The 20,280-nt window shown below is 58.2% G+C and overlaps 1 protein-coding gene across 1 annotated transcript in view; it reads right to left on the reverse strand.

Annotated features, from left to right (window-relative positions):
* Window positions 1-379: 379 nt before the first annotated feature.
* The window catches only part of LOC142478300 (dedicator of cytokinesis protein 7-like), a gene marked incomplete at its 3' end in the record, with an annotated part of 35,522 nt that continues 15,621 nt past the window's right edge, over window positions 380-20,280 (reverse strand). Inside the window, exons 4-13 of the mRNA XM_075582457.1 lie at window positions 19,224-19,399; window positions 17,605-17,709; window positions 14,362-14,445; window positions 11,552-11,647; window positions 10,038-10,178; window positions 9,205-9,318; window positions 8,120-8,290; window positions 5,894-6,033; window positions 4,402-4,571; window positions 380-679 (exon numbers count right to left, since the gene is read on the reverse strand). Coding sequence (XP_075438572.1) covers window positions 380-679; window positions 4,402-4,571; window positions 5,894-6,033; window positions 8,120-8,290; window positions 9,205-9,318; window positions 10,038-10,178; window positions 11,552-11,647; window positions 14,362-14,445; window positions 17,605-17,709; window positions 19,224-19,399 — 1,497 coding nt within the window. The remainder of the gene's footprint in view (window positions 680-4,401; window positions 4,572-5,893; window positions 6,034-8,119; window positions 8,291-9,204; window positions 9,319-10,037; window positions 10,179-11,551; window positions 11,648-14,361; window positions 14,446-17,604; window positions 17,710-19,223; window positions 19,400-20,280) is intronic.

Genomic DNA, 20,280 nt, shown 5'->3' on the forward strand with positions numbered 1-20,280 from the left:
GGGGAGAGGGAGAACGAGGCGGCGGGGAGAGGGAGAACGAGGTGGGGGGGGAGGGAGAACGAGGTGGGGGGGGGAGGGAGAACGAGGTGGCGGGGAGAGGGAGAACGAGGTGGGGGAGAGGGAGAACGAGTTGGCGAGGAGAGGGAGAACGAGGTGGGGGGGAGAGAAGGAACGAGTTGGCGGGGAGAGGGAGAACGAGGTGGCGGGGAGAGGGAGAACGAGGTGGGGGGGAGGGAGAACGAGGCGGCGGGGAGAGGGAGAACGATGTGGCGGGGAGAGGGAGAACGAGGTGGGGGGGGAGAGGGAGAACGAGGTGGGGGGGAGAGGGAGAACGAGGAGGCGGGGAGAGGGAGAACGAGGTGGGGGGGAGAGGGAGAACGAGGTGGGGGGGAGAGGGAGAGAGAGAAGAGAATGAGACAGAACAGAACGGGAGAGGAGAAGAGAGAATTACAATAAGTATGCACAGGCAGAGGGAGAGAGAGATACGTGGAGACGGAGGGGGAGAAAGAGGAGGAGAGACACTCACAGGAGGGGGCGGAGGGAGGGTGTGTGACCCTCTGCACAGGGGGCAGCGGTGACCCCGCTATTGCCATGGCGACGGTCTGACTGATGGTGCTGCCATCTGCGTCCACCTCATCCGCCTGCGCCGAGGCGTGACGTGCCCGCTGTGTGTACGGCTCTGAGGGGAGAGGGTTAGGAGTGTCAGCTCTGCAGCCGAGAGACAGCAACCCTCACCGTAAAGCGGCACTCCTACGTGGGACTGTCCCTTTAACCCGTTACACACGCCCCTGTCATTAGGTCACTTTGCCCCTACGTGGGACTGACCCTTTAACCCATTACACACGTCCCTGTCATTAGGTCACTTTGCTCCTACGTGGGACTGACCCTTTAACCCATTACACACGTCCCTGTCATTAGGTCACTTTGCCCCTACGTGGGACTGACCCTTTAACCCATTAAACACGTCCCTGTCATTAGGTCACTTTGCTCCTACGTGGGACTGACCCTTTAACCCATTACACACGTCCCCGTCATTAGGTCACTTTGCTCCTACATGGACTGTCCCTTTAACCCATTACACACGTCCCTGTCATTAGGTCACTTTGCCCCTGCGTGGGACTGTCCCTTTAACCCATTACACACGCCCCTGTCATTAGGTCACTTTGCCCCTACGTGGGACTGACCCTTTAACCCATTACACACGTCCCTGTCATTAGGTCACTTTGCCCCTACGTGGGACTGACCCTTTAACCCATTAAACACATCCCTGTCATTAGGTCACTTTGCCCCTACGTGGGACTGTCCCTTTAACCCATTAAACACGTCCCTGTCATTAGGTCACTTTGCCCCTACGTGGGACTGTCCCTTTAACCCATTAAACACGTCCCTGTCATTAGGTCACTTTGCTCCTACGTGGGACTGACCCTTTAACCCATTACACACGTCCCTGTCATTAGGTCACTTTGCCCCTATGTGGGACTGTCCCTTTAACCCATTAAACACGTCCCTGTCATTAGGTCACTTTGCCCCTACGTGGGACTGTCCCTTTAACCCATTAAACACGTCCCTGTCATTAGGTCACTTTGCCCCTACGTGGGACTGACCCTTTAACCCATTACACACGTCCCTGTCATTAGGTCACTTTGCTCCTACGTGGGACTGACCCTTTAACCCATTACACAAGTCCCTGTCATTAGGTCACTTTGCCCCTACGTGGGACTGACCTTTAACCCATTACACACGTCCCTGTCATTAGGTCACTTTGCTCCTACGTGGGACTGTCCCTTTAACCCATTACACACGTCCCTGTCATTAGGTCACTTTGCTCCTACGTGGGACTGACCCTTTAACCCATTACACACGTCCCTGTCATTGGGTCACTTTGCCCCTACGTGGGACTGACCCTTTAACCCATTACACACGTCCCTGTCATTAGGTCACTTTGCTCCTACGTGGGACTGACCCTTTAACCCATTAAACACATCCCTGTCATTAGGTCACTTTGCCCCTACGTGGGACTGACCCTTTAACCCATTAAACACGTCCCTGTCATTAGGTCACTTTGCCCTACGTGGGACTGACCCTTTAACCCATTAAACACGTCCCTGTCATTAGGTCACTTTGCTCCTACGTGGGACTGACCCTTTAACCCATTACACACGTCCCTGTCATTAGGTCACTTTGCCCCTATGTGGGACTGTCCCTTTAACCCATTAAACACGTCCTGTCATTAGGTCACTTTGCCCCTACGTGGGACTGTCCCTTTAACCCATTAAACACGTCCCTGTCATTAGGTCACTTTGCCCCTACGTGGGACTGACCCTTTAACCCATTACACACGTCCCTGTCATTAGGTCACTTTGCTCCTACGTGGGACTGACACTTTAACCCATTAAACACGTCCCTGTCATTAGGTCACTTTGCCCCTACGTGGGACTGACCCTTTAACCCATTACACACGTCCCTGTCATTAGGTCACTTTGCTCCTACGTGGGACTGTCCCTTTAACCCATTAAAAACGTCCCTGTCATTAGGTCACTTTGTCCCTACGTGGAACTGACCCTTTAACCCATTACACACGTCCCCGTCATTAGGTCACTTTGCCCCTACGTGGGACTGACCCTTTAACCCATTACACACGTCCCTGTCATTAGGTCACTTTGCTCCTACGTGGGACTGTCCCTTTAACCCATTAAACACGTCCCTGTCATTAGGTCACTTTGTCCCTACGTGGAACTGACCCTTTAACCCATTACACACGTCCCTGTCATTAGGTCACTTTGCTCCTACGTGGGACTGTCCCTTTAACCCATTAAACACGTCCCTGTCATTAGGTCACTTTGCCCCTACGTGGGACTGACCCTTTAACCCATTACACACGTCCCTGTCATTAGGTCACTTTGCCCCTACGTGGGACTGAACCTTTAACCCATTAAACACGTCCCTGTCATTAGGTCACTTTGCCCCTACGTGGGACTGACCCTTTAACCCATTACACACGACCCTGTCATTAGGTCACTTTGCCCCTACGTGGGACTGACCCTTTAACCCATTACACACGTCCCTGTCATTAGGTCACTTTGCCCCTACGTGGGACTGACCCTTTAACCCATTACACACGTCCCTGTCATTAGGTCACTTTGCTCCTACGTGGGACTGACCCTTTAACCCATTACACACGTCCCTGTCATTAGGTCACTTTGCCCCTACGTGGGACTGACCCTTTAACCCATTACACACGCCCTGTCATTAGGTCACTTTGCCCCTACGTGGGACTGACCCTTTAACCCATTACACACGCCCCTGTCATTAGGTCACTTTGCCCCTACGTGGGACTGACCCTTTAACCCATTACACAAGCCCCTGTCATTAGGTCACTTTGCTCCCACGTGGGACTGACCCTTTAACCCATTACACACGCCCCTGTCATTAGGTCACTTTGCTCCTACGTGGGACTGACCCTTTAACCCATTACACACGCCGCTGTCATTAGGTCACTTTGCTCCTACGTGGGACTGTCTCTTTAACCCATTAAACACGTCCCTGTCATTAGGTCACTTTGCCCCTACGTGGGACTGACCCTTTAACCATTACACGTCCCTGTCATTAGGTCACTTTGCTCCTACGTGGGACTGTCCCTTTAACCCATTAAACACGTCCCTGTCATTAGGTCACTTTGTCCCTACGTGGAACTGACCCTTTAACTCATTACACACGTCCCTGTCATTAGGTCACTTTGCTCCTACGTGGGACTGTCCCTTTAACCCATTAAACACGTCCCTGTCATTAGGTCACTTTGCCCCTGCGTGGACTGACCCTTTAACCCATTACACACGTCCCTGTCATCAGGTCACTTTGCCCCTACGTGGGACTGACCCTTTAACCCATTACACACGTCCCTGTCATCAGGTCACTTTGCCCCTACGTGGGACTGACCCTTTAACCCATTAAACACGTCCCTGTCATTAGGTCACTTTGCTCCTACGTGGGACTGACCCTTTAACCCATTAAACACGTCCCTGTCATTAGGCCACTTTGCCCCTACGTGGGACTGACCCTTTAACCCATTACACACGTCCCTGTCATTAGATCACTTTGCCCCTACGTGGGACTGACCCTTTAACCCATTACACACGTCCCTGTCATTAGGTCACTTTGCCCCTACGTGGGACTGACCCTTTAACCCATTACACACGTCCCTGTCATTAGGTCACTTTGCCCCTACGTGGGACTGACCCTTTAACCCATTACACACGTCCCTGTCATTAGGTCACTTTGCCCCCACGTGGGACTGACCCTTTAACCCATTACACACGTCCCTGTCATTAGGTCACTTTGCCCCTACGTGGGACCGACCCTTTAACCCATTAGGATACCGAGGGGTGCTCGGTGCCCGCTCACCGGTAAAGTCGTACAGTTGAGGGTGCGTGTCCATGACGATGCCAATCAGAGGCAGGTACAGGCGGGCGACTCTCTCCTTGACCAGCGGCTCTGAGTAGCAGGAGTTGGTGTCGTGGCTGCAGAGCAGGTTCTGCACCGTACTGATGGCTTTCTTATGCAGGAAGAAAACTCTGCGGAGCAAGGGAGGAGAAGGGAGAGATGCAGTTATATGAAGGAGGAGGAGAGAGAGGGGGGGGGAAAGAGCGAGAGAGAGGGGGGAAAGAGCGAGAGAGAGGGGGGAAGAGCGAGAGAGAGGGGGGAAGAGCGAGAGAGAGGGGGAAAGAGCGAGAGAGGGGGAAAGAGACCGAGAGAGAGGGGCAAAGAGCGAGAGAGAGGGGGAAAGAGCGAGAGAGAGGGAAAGAGCGAGAGAGAGGGAAAGAGCGAGAGAGAGGGAAAGAGCGAGAGAGAGGGAAAGAGCGAGAGAGAGCGAGAGAGGGGGGGAAAGAGCGAGAGAGAGGGAAAGAGCGAGAGAGAGGGGGAAAGAGCGAGAGAGAGGGGGAAAGAGCGAGAGAGAGGGGGAAAGAGCGAGAGAGAGGGGGAAAGAGCGAGAGAGAGGGGGAAAGAGCGAGAGAGAGGGAAAGAGCGAGAGAGAGGGAAAGAGCGAGAGAGAGGGAAAGAGCGAGAGAGAGGGAAAGAGCGAGAGAGAGGGAAAGAGCGAGAGACAGGGAAAGAGGGAAAGAGCGAGAGAGAGGGAAAGAGCGAGAGAGAGCGAGAGAGGGGGGGAAAGAGCGAGAGAGAGGGAAAGAGCGAGAGAGAGGGGGAAAGAGCGAGAGAGAGGGGGAAAGAGCGAGAGAGAGCGAGAGATGCAGTTATAAGAAACTGTGCAAGCCGCTTTTGGCCAAATTTACACGTCTCAGAGAGAGGGAGAGGTGGAGAGAGAGGGAGAGGTGGAGAGAAAGGGAGAGGTAGAGAGAGGGAAAGGTGGAGGGAGGCGCGAGAGAGGGGGAGAGCAAGATGCAGTCATAAGCAAAAGATGGACAGAGAAAGAGAGGGACAGAGAAAGGAGGGAGAGAAAGAGGGGAGAGGCAACGGTACATGGAGGGAAAGTAAGAGAGAGGGAAAAGGGGTAGAGAGGGAAAGAGGGGAGAGAGGGAAAGGAGGGAGAGAGGGAAAGGGGGGAGAGAGGGAAAGAGGGGAGAGAGGGAAAGGAGGGAGAGAGGGAAAGGGGGGAGAGAGGGAAAGAGGGGAGAGAGGGAAAGGAGGGAGAGAGGGAAAGGAGGGAGAGAGGGAAAGAGGGGAGAGAGGGAAAGGGGGGAGAGAGGGAAAGGGGGGAGAGAGGGAAAGAGGGGAGAGAGGGAAAGGGGGGAGAGAGGGAAAGGGGGGAGAGAGGGAAAGAGGGGAGAGAGGGAAAGGAGGGAGAGAGGGAAAGGAGGGAGAGAGGGAAAGGTGAAGAGAGGGGGAGAGCAAGTTGGTTTCTTATAAAGGGGGAGTGCACTTATATAATGGGTCTCACCCTTCCACATCTGGCTCCAGTATCAGGGCAAGTTCTGTGAGTACGAGACCCGCCAGGAAGTGCTGCTGTCTGAACGGAACCGACAGCTCAAACATGTTAGTGATGGTTCTGTCCTGGGCCGGACTGGAGAGCATCGAGCTCTGAGGGACCGAGAGAGAGGGGTCAGCGTGTCACCCAGACTCCCTGTCCCATAGCTCCCTCCTGTCTGTGTCACCCTGCGGGGGGAGGGACAGACTCCGTGTCCCATAGCTCCCTCCTGTCTGTGTCACTGTGTCACCCTGAGGGGGGAGGGATAGGTTCCACGTCCCATAGCTCCCTCCTGTCTGTGTCACTGTGTCACCCTGCGGGGGGAGGGACAGACTCCGTGTCCCATAGCTCCCTCCTGTCTGTGTCACTGTGTCACCCTGCGGGGGGAGGGACAGACCCCATGTCCCATAGCTCCCTCCTGTCTGTGTCACTGTGTCACCCTGCGGGGGGAGGGACAGACTCCGTGTCCCATAGCTCCCTCCTGTCTGTGTCACAGTGTCACCCTGCGGGGGGAGGGACAGACCCCATGTCCCATAGCTCCCTCCTGTCTGTGTCACTGTGTCACCCTGCGGGGGGAGGGACAGACTCCATGTCCCATAGCTCCCTCCTGTCTGTGTCATTGTGTCACCCTGCGGGGGGGGGGGGGGGGGGGACAGACTCCATGTCTCATAGCTCCCTCCTGTCTGTGTCACTGTGTCACCCTGCGGTGGGAGGGACAGACTCCATGTCCCATAGCTCCCTCCTGTCTGTGTCCACTGTGCCACCCTGCGGTGGGAGGGACAGACTCCGTGTCCCATAGCTCCCTCCTGTCTGTGTCACTGTGTCACCCTGCGGGGGGAGGGACAGACTCCGTGTCCCATATCTCCCTCCTGTCTGTCACTGTGTCACCCTGCGGTGGGAGGGACAGACTCCATGTCCCATAGCTCCCTCCTGCCTGTGTCACTGTGTCACCCTGCGGTGGGAGGGACCGACTCCATGTCCCATAGCTCCCTCCTGCCTGTGTCACTGCGTCACCCTGCGGGGGGAGGGGCAGACTCCATGTCCCATAGCTCCCTCCTGCCTGTGTCACTGTGTCACCCTGCGGGGGGAGGGACAGGCTCCATGTCCCATAGCTCCCTCCTGTCTGTGTCACTGTGTCACCCTGCGGTGGGAGGGACCGACTCCATGTCCCATAGCTCCCTCCTGCCTGTGTCACTGCGTCACCCTGCGGGGGGAGGGGCAGACTCCATGTCCCATAGCTCCCTCCTGTCTGTGTCACTGTGTCACCCTGCGGGGGGAGGGACAGACTCCATGTCCCATAGCTCCCTCCTGTCTGTGTCACTGTGTCACCCTGCGGGGGGAGGGACAGACTCCATGCCCCATAGCTCCCTCCTATCTGTGTCACTGTGTCACCCTGCGGGGGGAGGGACAGACTCCATGTCCCATAGCTCCCTCCTGTCTGTGTTTCTGTGTCACCCTGAGGTGCAAGGGACAAACTCCATGTCCCATAGCTCCCTCCTGTCTGTGTCACTGTGTCACCCTGCGGGGGGAGGGACAGACTCCGTGTCCAATAGCTCCCTCCTGTCTGTGTCACCCTGCGGTGGGAGGGACAGACTCCATGTCCCATAGCTCCCTCCTGTCTGTGTCACTGTGTCACCCTGCGGGGATAGGGACAGACTGCGTGTCCCATAGCTCCCTCCTGTCTGTGTCACCCTGCGGTGGGAGGGACAGACTCCATGTCCCATAGCTCCCTCCTGTCTGTGTCACTGTGTCCCTCTGCGGGGGGAGGGACAGACTCCGTGTCCCATAGCTCCCTCCTGTCTGTGTCTCCCTGCGGTGGGAGGGACAGACTCCATGTCCCATAGCTCCCTCCTGTCTGTGTCACCCTGCGGTGGGAGGGACAGACTCCATGTCCCATAGCTCCCTCCTGTCTGTGTCACTGTGTCACCCTGCGGGGGGAGGGACAGACTCCATGCCCCATAGCTCCCTCCTGTCTGTGTCACCCTGCGGTGGGAGGGACAGACTCCATGTCCCATAGCTCCCTCCTGTCTGTGTCACTGTGTCACCCTGCGGGGGGAGGGACAGAATGCGTGTCCCATAGCTCCCTCCTGTCTGTGTCACTGTGTCACCCTGCGGGGGGAGGGACAGACTCCATGTCCCATAGCTCCCTCCTGTCTGTGTCACCCTGCGGGGGGGAGGGACAGACCCTTGGCACCATACCTGCGAGGTTGTGGAGGAGACTGAAGGAGAGGGCGAGTTGGGGGGTGACAGGCAGCTGCAGGGCAGATTTAGGGTGACGTAGTGTTCATGGCTGCACACAATACGGATCAGATCCATTCGCAGCGAGATCAGCACGTTGGCGTTCTGCGCCGTCGCCAGCTTATTATTCACCTGAAAAGCCGGAAGCAGCGAACCCCGTGAGAACGCCGTGAGATCGCCGTGAGAACGCCGTGAGATCCCCGTGAGAACCCCGTGAGAACCCCGTGAGATCCCCGTGAGAACCCCGTGAGAACTCCGTGAGATCCCCGTGAGAACCTCGTGAGAACGCCGTGAGATCCCCGTGAGAATGCCGTGAGATCCCCGTGAGAACGCCGTGAGATCCCCGTGAGAACGCCGTGAGATCCCCGTGAGAACGCCGGTTCCACCCCCCTCTGCTCCAAATACTGTTATACACAGTTCATGTTTAACCTTTTTGCATTACTTTCGTTTAGGAAATAACATCAGCCCCCCTCTCCCCCCCCACCCGTGTGAGCACAGTCCCACGTCCCAGGCAGGTCCGCAGCCCTATTATCTCTGAGCATGCAGTGCTTCCGCTGCAGCAAAGGGTTCTGGGTAATGACATGCCAATGAGCACTCACAGTGTGTCACCTTCGGCTTCTTTTCCATTGTAACGCGGATCCCTATAAGCGTACGCCTGCCGCATTAGTGCATGGCCGAATTAGTGATTGTGTTCATTAATGCATGAGCCCATTCACATGTCACATACGTAATCAACCCCACCTTACCCCCATTATCTCTGCGCGTGCAGTGCTTCCGCTGCAGCAAAGGATTCTGGGTAATGACATGCGAATGAGAACCCCCCCCCCCCCAAATTGTACATTATTCGCATGGCGCCCCCGTACACGACAAACTGGCGCAATAGGAAGGAGCTCCCTGAGCCACAGAGCTGACAATCTTGAAGGAGGGGAGTGGAGGCAGCAGGAGTAAGTGGCAGGCGAGGTAGGATGTGCCGGGGAAGAGAGAGCACTTGGGGGTGTAACGCCCGCGTCTAGACGCGGGTTTGGGATGTGGGCGGGTGCGGTTACCTGCTTGTAATAGGATCGGATTAGACCGAAAACAAAACTTCGATCCATCAGCGATAAGAGATCGTTCAGGAAAAAAGCCAGGCTGCTGTTTAACCGCTCGGCTAACTCTGCATCCTGAGAGAGAGACAGGGAGAGGGAGAGGGTGAGCGGGCGAGGGGGAGCGGGCGCGGGGGAGCGGGCGAGGGAGAGGGGGAGCGGGCGAGGGAGACGGGGAGCGGGCGAGAGAGACAAGGAGGAGAGAGAGACAGGGAGAAGGAGAGAGAGACAGGGAGAAGGGGAGACAGAGGGGGGGAGACAGAGGGGGGGAGGAGGCAGAGTGGGAGGAGGCAGAGGGGGGGAGGAGGCAGAGGGATGGAGGAGGCAGAGGGTGGGGGAGGAGGCAGAGGGGGGGAGGAGGCAGAGGGGGGGAGGAGGCAGAGGGGGGGAGGAGGAAGAGGGGGGGAGAGAAAATGAAAGGTAGGGAGGCAGACAAAGGAGGGTAAAGAGAATGGTAGAGGGAGGGGGTACGGTGAGAGAGCAGGGGTGAGAACGAGAGGAAGGTGAGAAATTAGAGTGACAAAGAGGGGAGAAGACAGGGAGGAAGGTGGGGATGTGCAGAGGAAGGGGATGGAGAAATGAGTGGGGATGAAAGAGAAGTCAAAAGGGAGAGAAAAGGAAAACGGGGAGAAAAGAGAAGGGATGGAGAGGGCGTAGAGCTGGAGAGAAAGAGGGAAGAGTGAGAGAGGGAGGGGAGAGGGAGGGGAGAGGGAGGACAGAGATATAGAGCAGATGGAGAGAGAGAGAGAGAGGGATGGAGGGATGGAGGGATGGAAAGAGATAGAGGGTGATCTGACCTTCTGGTATCGACCGGTGATGTCTCCACAGACATTACACACGAGTGCAGAGATGTCATCAACGAATCTCTCCGGGAAGCGCTGCCTGCGTGGGGCGTCCAATTTCTCAGAGAGGTGAAGATGCAGAGTCATACTCTTAATCTGAGAGAGGGAGGGGCAGGCGGTGAGGGTGGAAGAGTATCTCCCCTGCCCCCCCCGCAGACTCCCCGCTCATTGCACTCTCCCCCCCATGTCCCCCTGCAGACTGCCCCCTTATTGCACTCTCCCCCATGTCCCCCTGCAGACTGCCCCCTTATTGCACTCTCCCCCCATGTCCCCCTGCAGACTGCCCCCTTATTGCACTCTCCCCATCTCCTCCCTGCAGACTGCCACCTTATTGCACTCTCCCCATCTCCTCCCTGCAGACTGCCCCCTTATTGCACTCTCCCCATCTCCTCCCTGCAGACTGCCCCCTTATTGCACTCTCCCCATCTCCTCCCTGCAGACTGCCCCCTTATTGCACTCTCCCCATGTCCCCCTGCAGACTGCCACCTTATTGCACTCTCCCCATCTCCTCCCTGCAGACTGCCCCCTTATTGCACTCTCCCCATCTCCTCCCTGCAGACTGCCCCCTTATTGCACTCTCTCCCCCCATGTCCCCCTGCAGACTGCCCCCTTATTGCACTCTCCCCATCTCCTCCCTGCAGACTGCCCCCTTATTGCACTCTCCCCATCTCCTCCCTGCAGACTGCCCCCTTATTGCACTCTCCCCAACTCCTCCCTGCAGACACCCACCTTATTGCACTCTCCCCATCTCCTCCCTGCAGACTGCCCCCTTATTGCACTCTCCCCATCTCCTCCCTACAGACACCCACCTTATTGCACTCTCCCCATCTCCTCCCTGCAGACTGCCCCCTCATTGCACTCTCCCCATCTCCTCCCTGCAGACTGCCCCATTATTGCACTCTCCCTCCCATTATTGCACTCCCCCCCATCTCCTCCCTGCAGACACCCACCTTATTGCACTCTCCCTCCCATTATTGCACACCCCCCCATCTCCTCCCTGCAGACACCCACCTTATTGCACTCTCCATCCCATTATTGCACTCTCCCCATCTCCTCCCTGCAGACACCCACCTTATTGCACTCCCCCATCTCCTCCCTGCAGACTGCCCCCTTATTGCACTCTCCCCATCTCCTCCCTGCAGACTGCCCCCTTATTGCACTCTAACCATCTCCTCCCTGCAGACTGCCCCCTTATTGCACTCTCCCCATCCCCTCCCTGCAGACTGCCCCATTATTGCACTCTCCCTCCCATTATTGCACTCCCCCCCATCTCCTCCCTGCAGACACCCACCTTATTGCACTCCCCCATCTCCTCCCTGCAGACCCCCCCTTATTGCACTCTCCATCCCATTATTGCACTCTCCCCCCATCTCCTCCCTGCAGACTCCCCCCCCCTTCTGCCCCCCATTCTTGCACTTCCCCCACCCCCTCCCTGTAGACTCTCCCTCTCCCCCCCCCCCATTACTTACCATGAGTTGGAAGAAAAACCAGGCCTGACTTACAGCCGCCTCCCGGACTCCAGTTCCGCTCACCACCCACTGCAGGACAAGCTCCTCATGCAGCAGCTATCGGGGAGGGGAAACAGGAGAGGTCACCGAGGGCTCCCTCAATCTGGCAGACCCCCCCAAAAAGGACACCCCAAGGGACCAGCAACCCACTTCTCTGTCCTCTGTGTCACCCTGCGGGGGGAGGGACAGGCTCCATGTCCCATAGCTCCCTCCTGTCTGTGTCACTGTGTCACCCTGCGGGGGGGAGGGACAGGCTCCATGTCCCATAGCTCCCTCCTGTCTGTGTCACTGTGTCACCCTGCGGGGGGAGGGACAGGCTCCATGTCCCATAGCTCCCTCCTGTCTGTGTCACCCTGCGGGGGGGGAGGGACAGACTATGTCCCATAGCTCCCTCCTGTCTGTGTCACTGTGTCACCCTGCGGGGGGGAGGGACAGACTCCATGTCCCATAGCTCCCTCCTGTCTGTGTCACTGTGTCACCCTGCGGGGCGAGGGACAGACTCCATGTCCCATAGCTCCCTCCTGTCTGTGTCACTGTGTCACCCTGCGGGGGAGGGACAGACTCCATGTCCCATAGCTCCCTCCTGTCTGTGTCACTGTGTCACCCTGCGGGGGGAGGGGCAGACTCCATGTCCCATAGCTCCCTCCTGTCTGTGTCACTGTGTCACCCTGCGGGGGGAGGGACAGACTATGTCCCATAGCTCCCTCCTGTCTGTGTCACTGTGTCACCCTGCGGGGGGGAGGGACAGACTCCATGTCCCATAGCTCCCTCCTGTCTGTGTCACTGTGTCACCCTGCGGGGGGAGGGACAGACTATGTCCCATAGCTCCCTCCTGTCTGTGTCACTGTGTCACCCTGCGGGGGGGAGGGACAGACTCCATGTCCCATAGCTCCCTCCTGTATGTGACACTGTGTCACCCTGCGGGGGAAGGGACAGACTCCACGTCCCATAGCTCCCTCCTGTATGTGTCACTGTGTCACCCTGCGGGGGGAGGGACAGACTCCACGTCCCATAGCTCCCACCTGTCTGTGTTACTGTGTCACCCTGCGGGGGGAGGGACAGACTCCATGTCCTATAGCTCCCTCCTGTCTGTGTCACTGTGTCACCCTGCGGGGGAGGGACAGACTCCATGTCCCATAGCTCCCTCCTGTATGTGACACTGTGTCACCCTGCGGGGGAAGGGACAGACTCCACGTCCCATAGCTCCCTCCTGTATGTGTCACTGTGTCACCCTGCGGGGGGAGGGACAGACTCCACGTCCCATAGCTCCCTCCTGTATGTGTCACTGTGTCACCCTGCGGGGGGAGGGACAGACTCCATGTCCCATAGCTCCCTCCTGTCTGTGTCACCCTGCGGGGGGAGAGACAGACTCCATGTCCCATAACTCCCTCCTGTGTCACCCTGCGGTGGGAGGGACAGACTCCACGTCCCATAGCTCCCTCCTGTATGTGTCACTGTGTCACCCTGCGGGGGGAGGGACAGACTCCATGTCCCATAGCTCCCTCCTGTGTCACCCTGCGGTGGGAGGGACAGACTCCATGTCCCATAGCTCCCTCCTGTCTGTGTCACTGTGTCACCCTGTGGGGGGAGGGACAGACTCCGTGTCCCATAGCTCCCTCCTGTCTGTGTCACCCTGCGGGGGGAGGGACAGACTCCATGTCCCATAGCTCCCTCCTGTCTGTGTCACTGTGTCACCCTGCGGGGGGAGGGACAGACTCCATGTCCCATAGCTCCCTCCTGTGTCACCCTGCGGTGGGAGGGACAGACTCCATGTCCCATAGCTCCCTCCTGTCTGTGTCACTGTGTCACCCTGCGGGGGGAGGGACAGACTCCATGTCCCATAGCTCCTTCCTGTCTGTGTCACTGTGTCACCCTGCGGGGGGAGGGACAGACTCCATGTCCCATAGCTCCCTCCTGTCTGTGTCACTGTGTCACCCTGCGGGGGGAGGGACAGACTCCGTGTCCCATAGCTCCCTCCTGTCTGTGTCACTGTGTCACCCTGCGGGGGGGAGGGACAGGCTCCATGTCCCATAGCTCCCTCCTGTCTGTGTCACCCTGCGGGGGGGAGGGACAGACTATGTCCCATAGCTCCCTCCTGTCTGTGTCACTGTGTCACCCTGCGGGGGGAGGGACAGACCCCATGTCCCATAGCTCCCTCCTGTCTGTGTCACTGTGTCACCCTGCGGGGGGAGGGACAGACTCCATGTCCCATAGCTCCCTCCTGTCTGTGTCACTGTGTCACCCTGCGGGGGGAGGGACAGACTCCATGTCCCATAGCTCCCTCCTGTGTCACTGTGTCACCCTGTGGGGGGAGGGACAGACTCCATGTCCCATAGCTCCCTCCTGTCTGTGTCACTGTGTCACCCTGCGGGGGGGGGGGGAATCCCTGAAACACGCCCCTTACTCATTATAAAGAATAATAAGATACATGGAGATGGTACATGGTGCGTATATATATATGTGAGCAGGGTGGATGACGTGGAATGGATATTAGATTGCAAGCTCTGTGGCTAAGGCTGTGAACGCCGCACAACGCTGAGGCCGGTGGGTTAGCAGACGTGTGGGTGCATCGCACACCCGCGGATCACTATTATTCCCCCAGATGGAGGCGCCGTCACCCTATTAAATGCTAAAACACTGCACATTTGCATTACATTGCGAGGTCGGGATTATTAGAGCAGTCACACAGCCCGGGTCCCCTCTTATTACAGCATAGGGGTCAGTGGCGTGTCCCTATCTCACATTGGAGCGCACCCCCTCTTCCCCTATACCTTTTTGCCAGTGGGGCGAGGCTGGGCGGGCGGGACGCCGCCCTCCATGTAAGATGACATGCGGTTATGGGTCAGCTCGTTGGCCTGAGGGGTGGAGGGGGGGAGGAAGAGTCGGAGGAGTGGAGAGAGGGGACGGGGGATAGGGAGAGAGGGAGGGAGAGAGGGGATGGGGGATGGAGGGAGAGAGAGAGGGGGGACGGGGGATGGAGAGAGCGAGGGGACGGGAGATGGAGAGAGAGAGGGGGCGGGGGATGGAGGGAGAGAGAGGGGGGACGGGGGATGGAGAGAGAGAGGGGGCGGGGGATGGAGGGAGAGACAGGGGACGGGGATGGAGGGAGAAAGAGGGGACGGGGGATAGAGGGAGAGAGAGAGAGAGGGGACGGGGGATAGAGGGAGAGAGAGAGAGAGAGGGGACGGGGGATAGAGGGAGAGAGAGAGAGAGGGGACGGGGGATGGAGAGAGAGAGAGGGGGCGGGGGATGGAGGGAGAGAGAGAGGGGGGACGGGGGATGGAGAGAGAGAGAGGGGACGGGGGATGGAGGGAGAGAGAGGGGACGGGGATGGAGAGAGAGAGAGGGGGCGGGGGATGGAGGGAGAGAGAGAGGGGGGACGGGGGATGGAGAGAGAGGGGACGGGGGATGGAGGGAGAGACAGGGGACGGGGATGGAGGGAGAAAGAGGGGACGGGGGATAGAGGGAGAGAGAGAGAGAGGGGACGGGGGATAGAGGGAGAGAGAGAGAGAGGGGACGGGGGAAAGAGGGAGAGAGAGAGAGAGGGGACGGGGGATAGAGGGAGAGAGAGAGAGAGGGGACGGGGGATAGAGGGAGAGAGAGAGGGGACGGGGATGGAGGGAGAGGGGACGGAGGGAGAGAGAGGGGACGGGGATGGAGGGAGAGAGAGAGGGAATAGAGGGTGGATGGAGGGGAGAGAGGGGATATGAATGGAGTTGAGGGATGGAGAGAGAGAGAGGGGATAAAGGGTGGATGGAGAGAGAGAGAGGGGATAGAGGGGGGAGGGAGAGAGAGGGAGGGGACGGGGGATGGAGGGAGAGAGAGGGGGCGGGGGATGGAGGGAGAGAGAGGGGGCGGGGGATGGAGGGAGAGAGAGGGGGCGGGGGATGGAGGGAGAGAGAGAGGGGATGGGGATGGAGGGAGAAAGAGGGGACGAGGGATAGAGGGAGAGGGGGAGAGAGAGAGGGGACGGGGGATGGAGGGGAAGAGAGAGGGGATGGGGGATGGAGGGAGAGAGAGAGGGGACGGGGATAGAGGGAGAGAGAGAGGGGATGGAGGGAAAGAGAGAGGGGATGGAGGGAAAGAGAGAGGGGACGGGGATGGAGGGAGAGAGAGAGGGGACGGAGGATGGAGGGAGAAAGAGAGGGGACGGGGGATGGAGGGAAAGAGAGAGGGGACGGGGGATAGAGGGAGAGAGAGGGGACGGGGATGGAGGGAGAGAGAGAGAGAGAGCGGACGGGGGATAGAGGGAGAGAGAGAGAGAGAGAGAGCGGACGGGGGATAGAGGGAGAGGGGGGTGTGGGGATGGAGGGAGAGAGGGGATGGAGGGAGCGAGAGGGGACGGAGGATTGAGGGAGAGAGGGGACGGGGATGGAGGAAGTGAGAGAAGGGGGGTGGTGGATGGAGGGAGAGAGAAAGATTGGACAGGGGAGAGCGAGTGCAAAAGAGACAGCGAGAAAGAAGATAAAGTGGGAAGGAGAGAGAGGGGACGGGGATGTCGAAAGAGAGGGGATTGAGGGGGGATGGAGAGAGAGGGGAGAGAGATGGAGAAAGAAAGAGGGATGGAGAGAGGGGGGGGGAGGCATGGAGAGAGGGGGGGAGAGAGGCATGGAGTGAGGGACAAAGAGAGGGATGGAGAGAAGGGGGGAAGAGAGGGGTGGAGAGAAGGGAGGGAAGAGAGGGATGGAGAGAAGGGGGGGAAGAGAGGGGTGGAGAGAAGGGGGGGGAGAGAGAATGGAGAGATGACAAGTAGAATGATGAAGGCCATGTGACTGGTCTCAGGCTTATGACAAAGGAAATATTCATGAAAGTGTGTGTGTATATATATATATCCACAGACATTTTAATATATATAAGTATCAACACATAAAAACTTCCCAACACACACAAAAAAATAAAAGAATTATATATATATATATGATTTTGTGTGCCATCGTATCCAATACAATTCTTTTGAACATTTTCGATGAGGGCTGTCTGTGGGGTTGGTTATACTGGCTGTGCAAAAATAAAGCAAGGAGGATGGGTTTTACCACACTTAGTCAAGTTATGGTGGGTAAAAAAGTGACAAAAACCCTCCACAGCAAATGGAAATATTACTGTATGCTCATTTGCATGTCTTAGACAGGTCTGCAACTCCGCCTTTCACCATTATCCCCCAGCACACAGTGCTTCCACTGCAGCAAGGGATTCTGGGAAATGACATGCAAATGAGCACACAGTGCCACCTTTTGCTTCAAAACCATAAACATGGTTCCCTATAGGCTTAAGCTTGCTGCATGCTTTGCTGTGCAGGGGTTTTGTCACTTTTTTTTACCCACCATAACTTAACTAAGTATGGTAAAACCCATCCTCCTTGCTTTATTTTTGCATAGCCAGTATAACCAACCCCACACTGAGGAGATCCATTAAGGTCGGAACAGTCTGTCTGTGGGTGGGTTTGCTGGCTATGCACCTTAACCCTGGCTGTGCTCAAAGCTGTGACCATGCAGCAAGCTTAAGCCTATAGGGAACCGTGTTTATGGTTTTGAAGCAAAAAGTGGCATTGTGTGCTCATTTGCATGTCATTTCCCAGAATCCCTTGCTGCAGTGGAAGTGCTGTGTGCTGGGTGATAATGGTGAAAGGCCGGGGGCTGCAGACCTGTCTAAGACATGCAAATGAGCATACAGGAATATTTTCATTTGAGATAGATATATATATATATATCTATATATATATATATCTCTCTACTTCAACACGCACACACGTGTTTATCTTTATACACCTGAGCAACAAGTGACACGTACAGTGTATGTAGTACCATCTTCCAGCACCAGATGGCAGCGCTGTTAGGTAGCACGTTGAGTTCAATACACAGTGGATGCAATACCATCTCATAGCACCAGATGGCAGCACGATTGCATGGTGTTGAGCAGGCGATGGGTGCAGGGTGAGGGGGCATGCAGAGGGGTGGGATGTTGGCACATGCATGGCAGAGATGAGGGTGAGGATGGGAAGGGAAAGGAGGTGCCACCTGTCGGAGCTCAGCGCTGAAGCTGGGCTGGGTCCGGCGCTGCACAGACTTGGGACCGCCGGGGCAATAAGCAGAGTTCACCCAGGAGTGAGAGCGATCAATGCCCTGTAAGAGAGAGAGAGGGAGAGAGCGCCGGGGAGGAAAGGAGGGAGAAAGAAAGAGGGGGGGAGAGGGAGAGAGAAAGAGGGGGGAGGGAGAGAGAAAGAGGGGGGAGGGAGAGAGAGAAAGAGGGGGGAGGGAGAGAGAGAAAGAGGGGAGAGGGAGAGAGAAAGAGGGGGGAAGGAGAGAGAGAAAGAGGGGGGGAAGGAGAGAAAGAGGGGGGGGGAGGGAGAGAAAGGGGAACAGAGGGAGAGAGGGGGGTAGGAGGGCAAGGGGAGGGAGAGAGAGAGGGGGGGAAGGAGGGCATGGGAGGGAGAAAGAGAGGGGGAGGGAGAGAAAGAAAGAGGGGGGAGGGAGAGAAAGGGGAGAAGGGGAACAGAGAGAGAGAGGGGGGGAGGAGGGCAGGGGGAGGGAGAGAGAGAGGGGGGAAGGAGGGCATGGGAGGGAGAAAGAGGGGGAGGGAGAAAGAGGGGGAAGGGAGAGAGAGAAAGAGGGGGGAGGGAGAGAAAGGGGAGAAGGGGAACAGAGAGAGAGAGGGGGGGAGGAGGGCAGGGGGAGGGAGAGAGGGAGGGAAGGAGGGCATGGGAGGGAGAAAGAGAGGGGGAGGGAGAAAGAGGGGGGAGGGAGAGAGAGAAGGGGGGAAGGGAGATAGAGAAAGGGGGGTAAGGGAGACAGAGGAGGGAGAGAGAGGGGGGAGGAAATGGTAGGAAAGGAGGTGTGGAGGGAGGTAGAAGGTACAGGAGGGGGAGAGAAAGTGTGAGGGGGAGAGAAAGTGAGGGGGGGAGGGGGAAATGGGAGGGCGGGGGGAGGAGGGCAAGGTGGGGGAGGGAGAAAGAAAGAGAAAGAGGAGGGGGAGAGAGGGGGAAGAGAGGGACAGGAAGAAGGGCAGGGGAGAGAGGGAGAGGAAGGAGGGCAGGGGGGAGGAGAGGAAGGGGGAGAGGAAGGAGGACAGGGGGGGAGGAGAGGAAGGAGGGCAGGGGGGAGGAGAGGCAGGGGGAGAGGAAGGAGAGGAAGGAGGGCGGGGGCGAGGAGAGGAAGGAGGACAGGGGGGGAAGAGAGGAAGGAGGGCAGGGGGAGAAGAGAGGAAGAAGGAGAGGGGGGAAAAGAGGGCAGGGGGAGAGGGGGGAAAAGAGGGCAGGGGGAGAGGGGGGGAAAAGAGGGCAGGGGGAGGGGGGGAAAAGAGGGCAGGGGGAGAGGGGGGGAAAAGAGGGCAAAGGGGGGAGGAGGGCAGAGGGGGAAGGAGGGTAGGGGAGAGGGGGGGAAGGAAGGTAGGGGAGAGGGGGGGAAGGAAGGTAGGGGAGAGGGGGGGAAGGAGGGTAGGGGAGAGGGGGGGAAGGAGGGTAGGGGAGAGGGGGGGGGGGAGGAGGGAGCAAGTGGAGGAATAAGAGAGAGAGATTGATTGCAGGAGAGAGTAAAATACCCCCCCCCCACACAGTGACCCCACCACCAGGACACCCCAACTCTGCCCAGCGACACCCACATATAAAGGCAGCGGCGGAGGTGAGGGGGGGTCTCCGTACCTTGCCTCCCATGATCCTGTGCACCTCGTCGTCGTCGGGGGAGCAGGGGGAGCTGGTCAGGTCGGGGTTGCTGTTGCTGAGGCTTTTGCTGCGGGAGAGGTTGAGGGTGCAGGGCCGCCCCGTGGCACGGGAGAGCGTGGCCGATTGTCCGGAGGCGTGGCAGGAGCCGGGGACAGCTGGGGGCAGAGAGAACGATGCACAGGCGCTCACACTCACCTCTGTGTACCTGGGCAGGCACTCGCGCACCGCGGGCGGCCGAACACTCACACTCACCGCGGGGCAGCCGGCACCAACACTCACAGCGGGGCGGCCGAACACTCACACTCACCGCGGGGCAGCCGGCACCAACACTCACCGCAGGGCGGCCGAACACTCACACTCACCGCGGGGCAGCCAGCACCAACACTCACCGCGGGGCGGCCGAACACTCACACTCACCGCGGGGCAGCCGGCACCAACACTCACCGCGGGGCAGCCAGCACCAACACTCACCGGGGGTGGCCAAACACTCACACTCACCGCGGGGCAGCCAGCACCAACACTCACCGCGGGGCAGCCAGCACCAACACTCACCGGGGGGCAGCCAAATACTCACACTCACCGCGGGGCAGCCGGCACCAACACTCACCACGGGGCGGCCGAACACTCACACTCACCGCGGGGCAACCGTCACCAACACGCCCCGCTGGGCTTTGCCGTGAATCAGAGTTGAAACTATCACTTACCGCTATTTTGCTGGATGGGTCACTCACACTCCCCTCCATGCAGCCGGCATACACACCGCCATGCAGTGGGCACACACACTCACCGCTGTGCAGCCGGCACCCCCCCCCCCCAATGCAGTGGGCACACACTCACCGCTGTACAATAGACACCTACCACTATGAAGCTGGGCGGGCACTCACTGCTGTGCAGCAGGGCACTCACTGCTGTGCAGCTGGGCACTCACTGCTGTGCAGCTGGGCACTCACTGCTGTGCAGCTGGGCACTCACTGCTGTGCAGGCACTCACACTCACCCCTTTGCAGGCACTCACCGCTGTGCAGGCACTCACACTC

This window comes from Ascaphus truei, unplaced genomic scaffold (assembly GCF_040206685.1).
Source record: "Ascaphus truei isolate aAscTru1 unplaced genomic scaffold, aAscTru1.hap1 HAP1_SCAFFOLD_2370, whole genome shotgun sequence".
NCBI classification, from domain to species: Eukaryota; Metazoa; Chordata; class Amphibia; order Anura; family Ascaphidae; genus Ascaphus; species Ascaphus truei.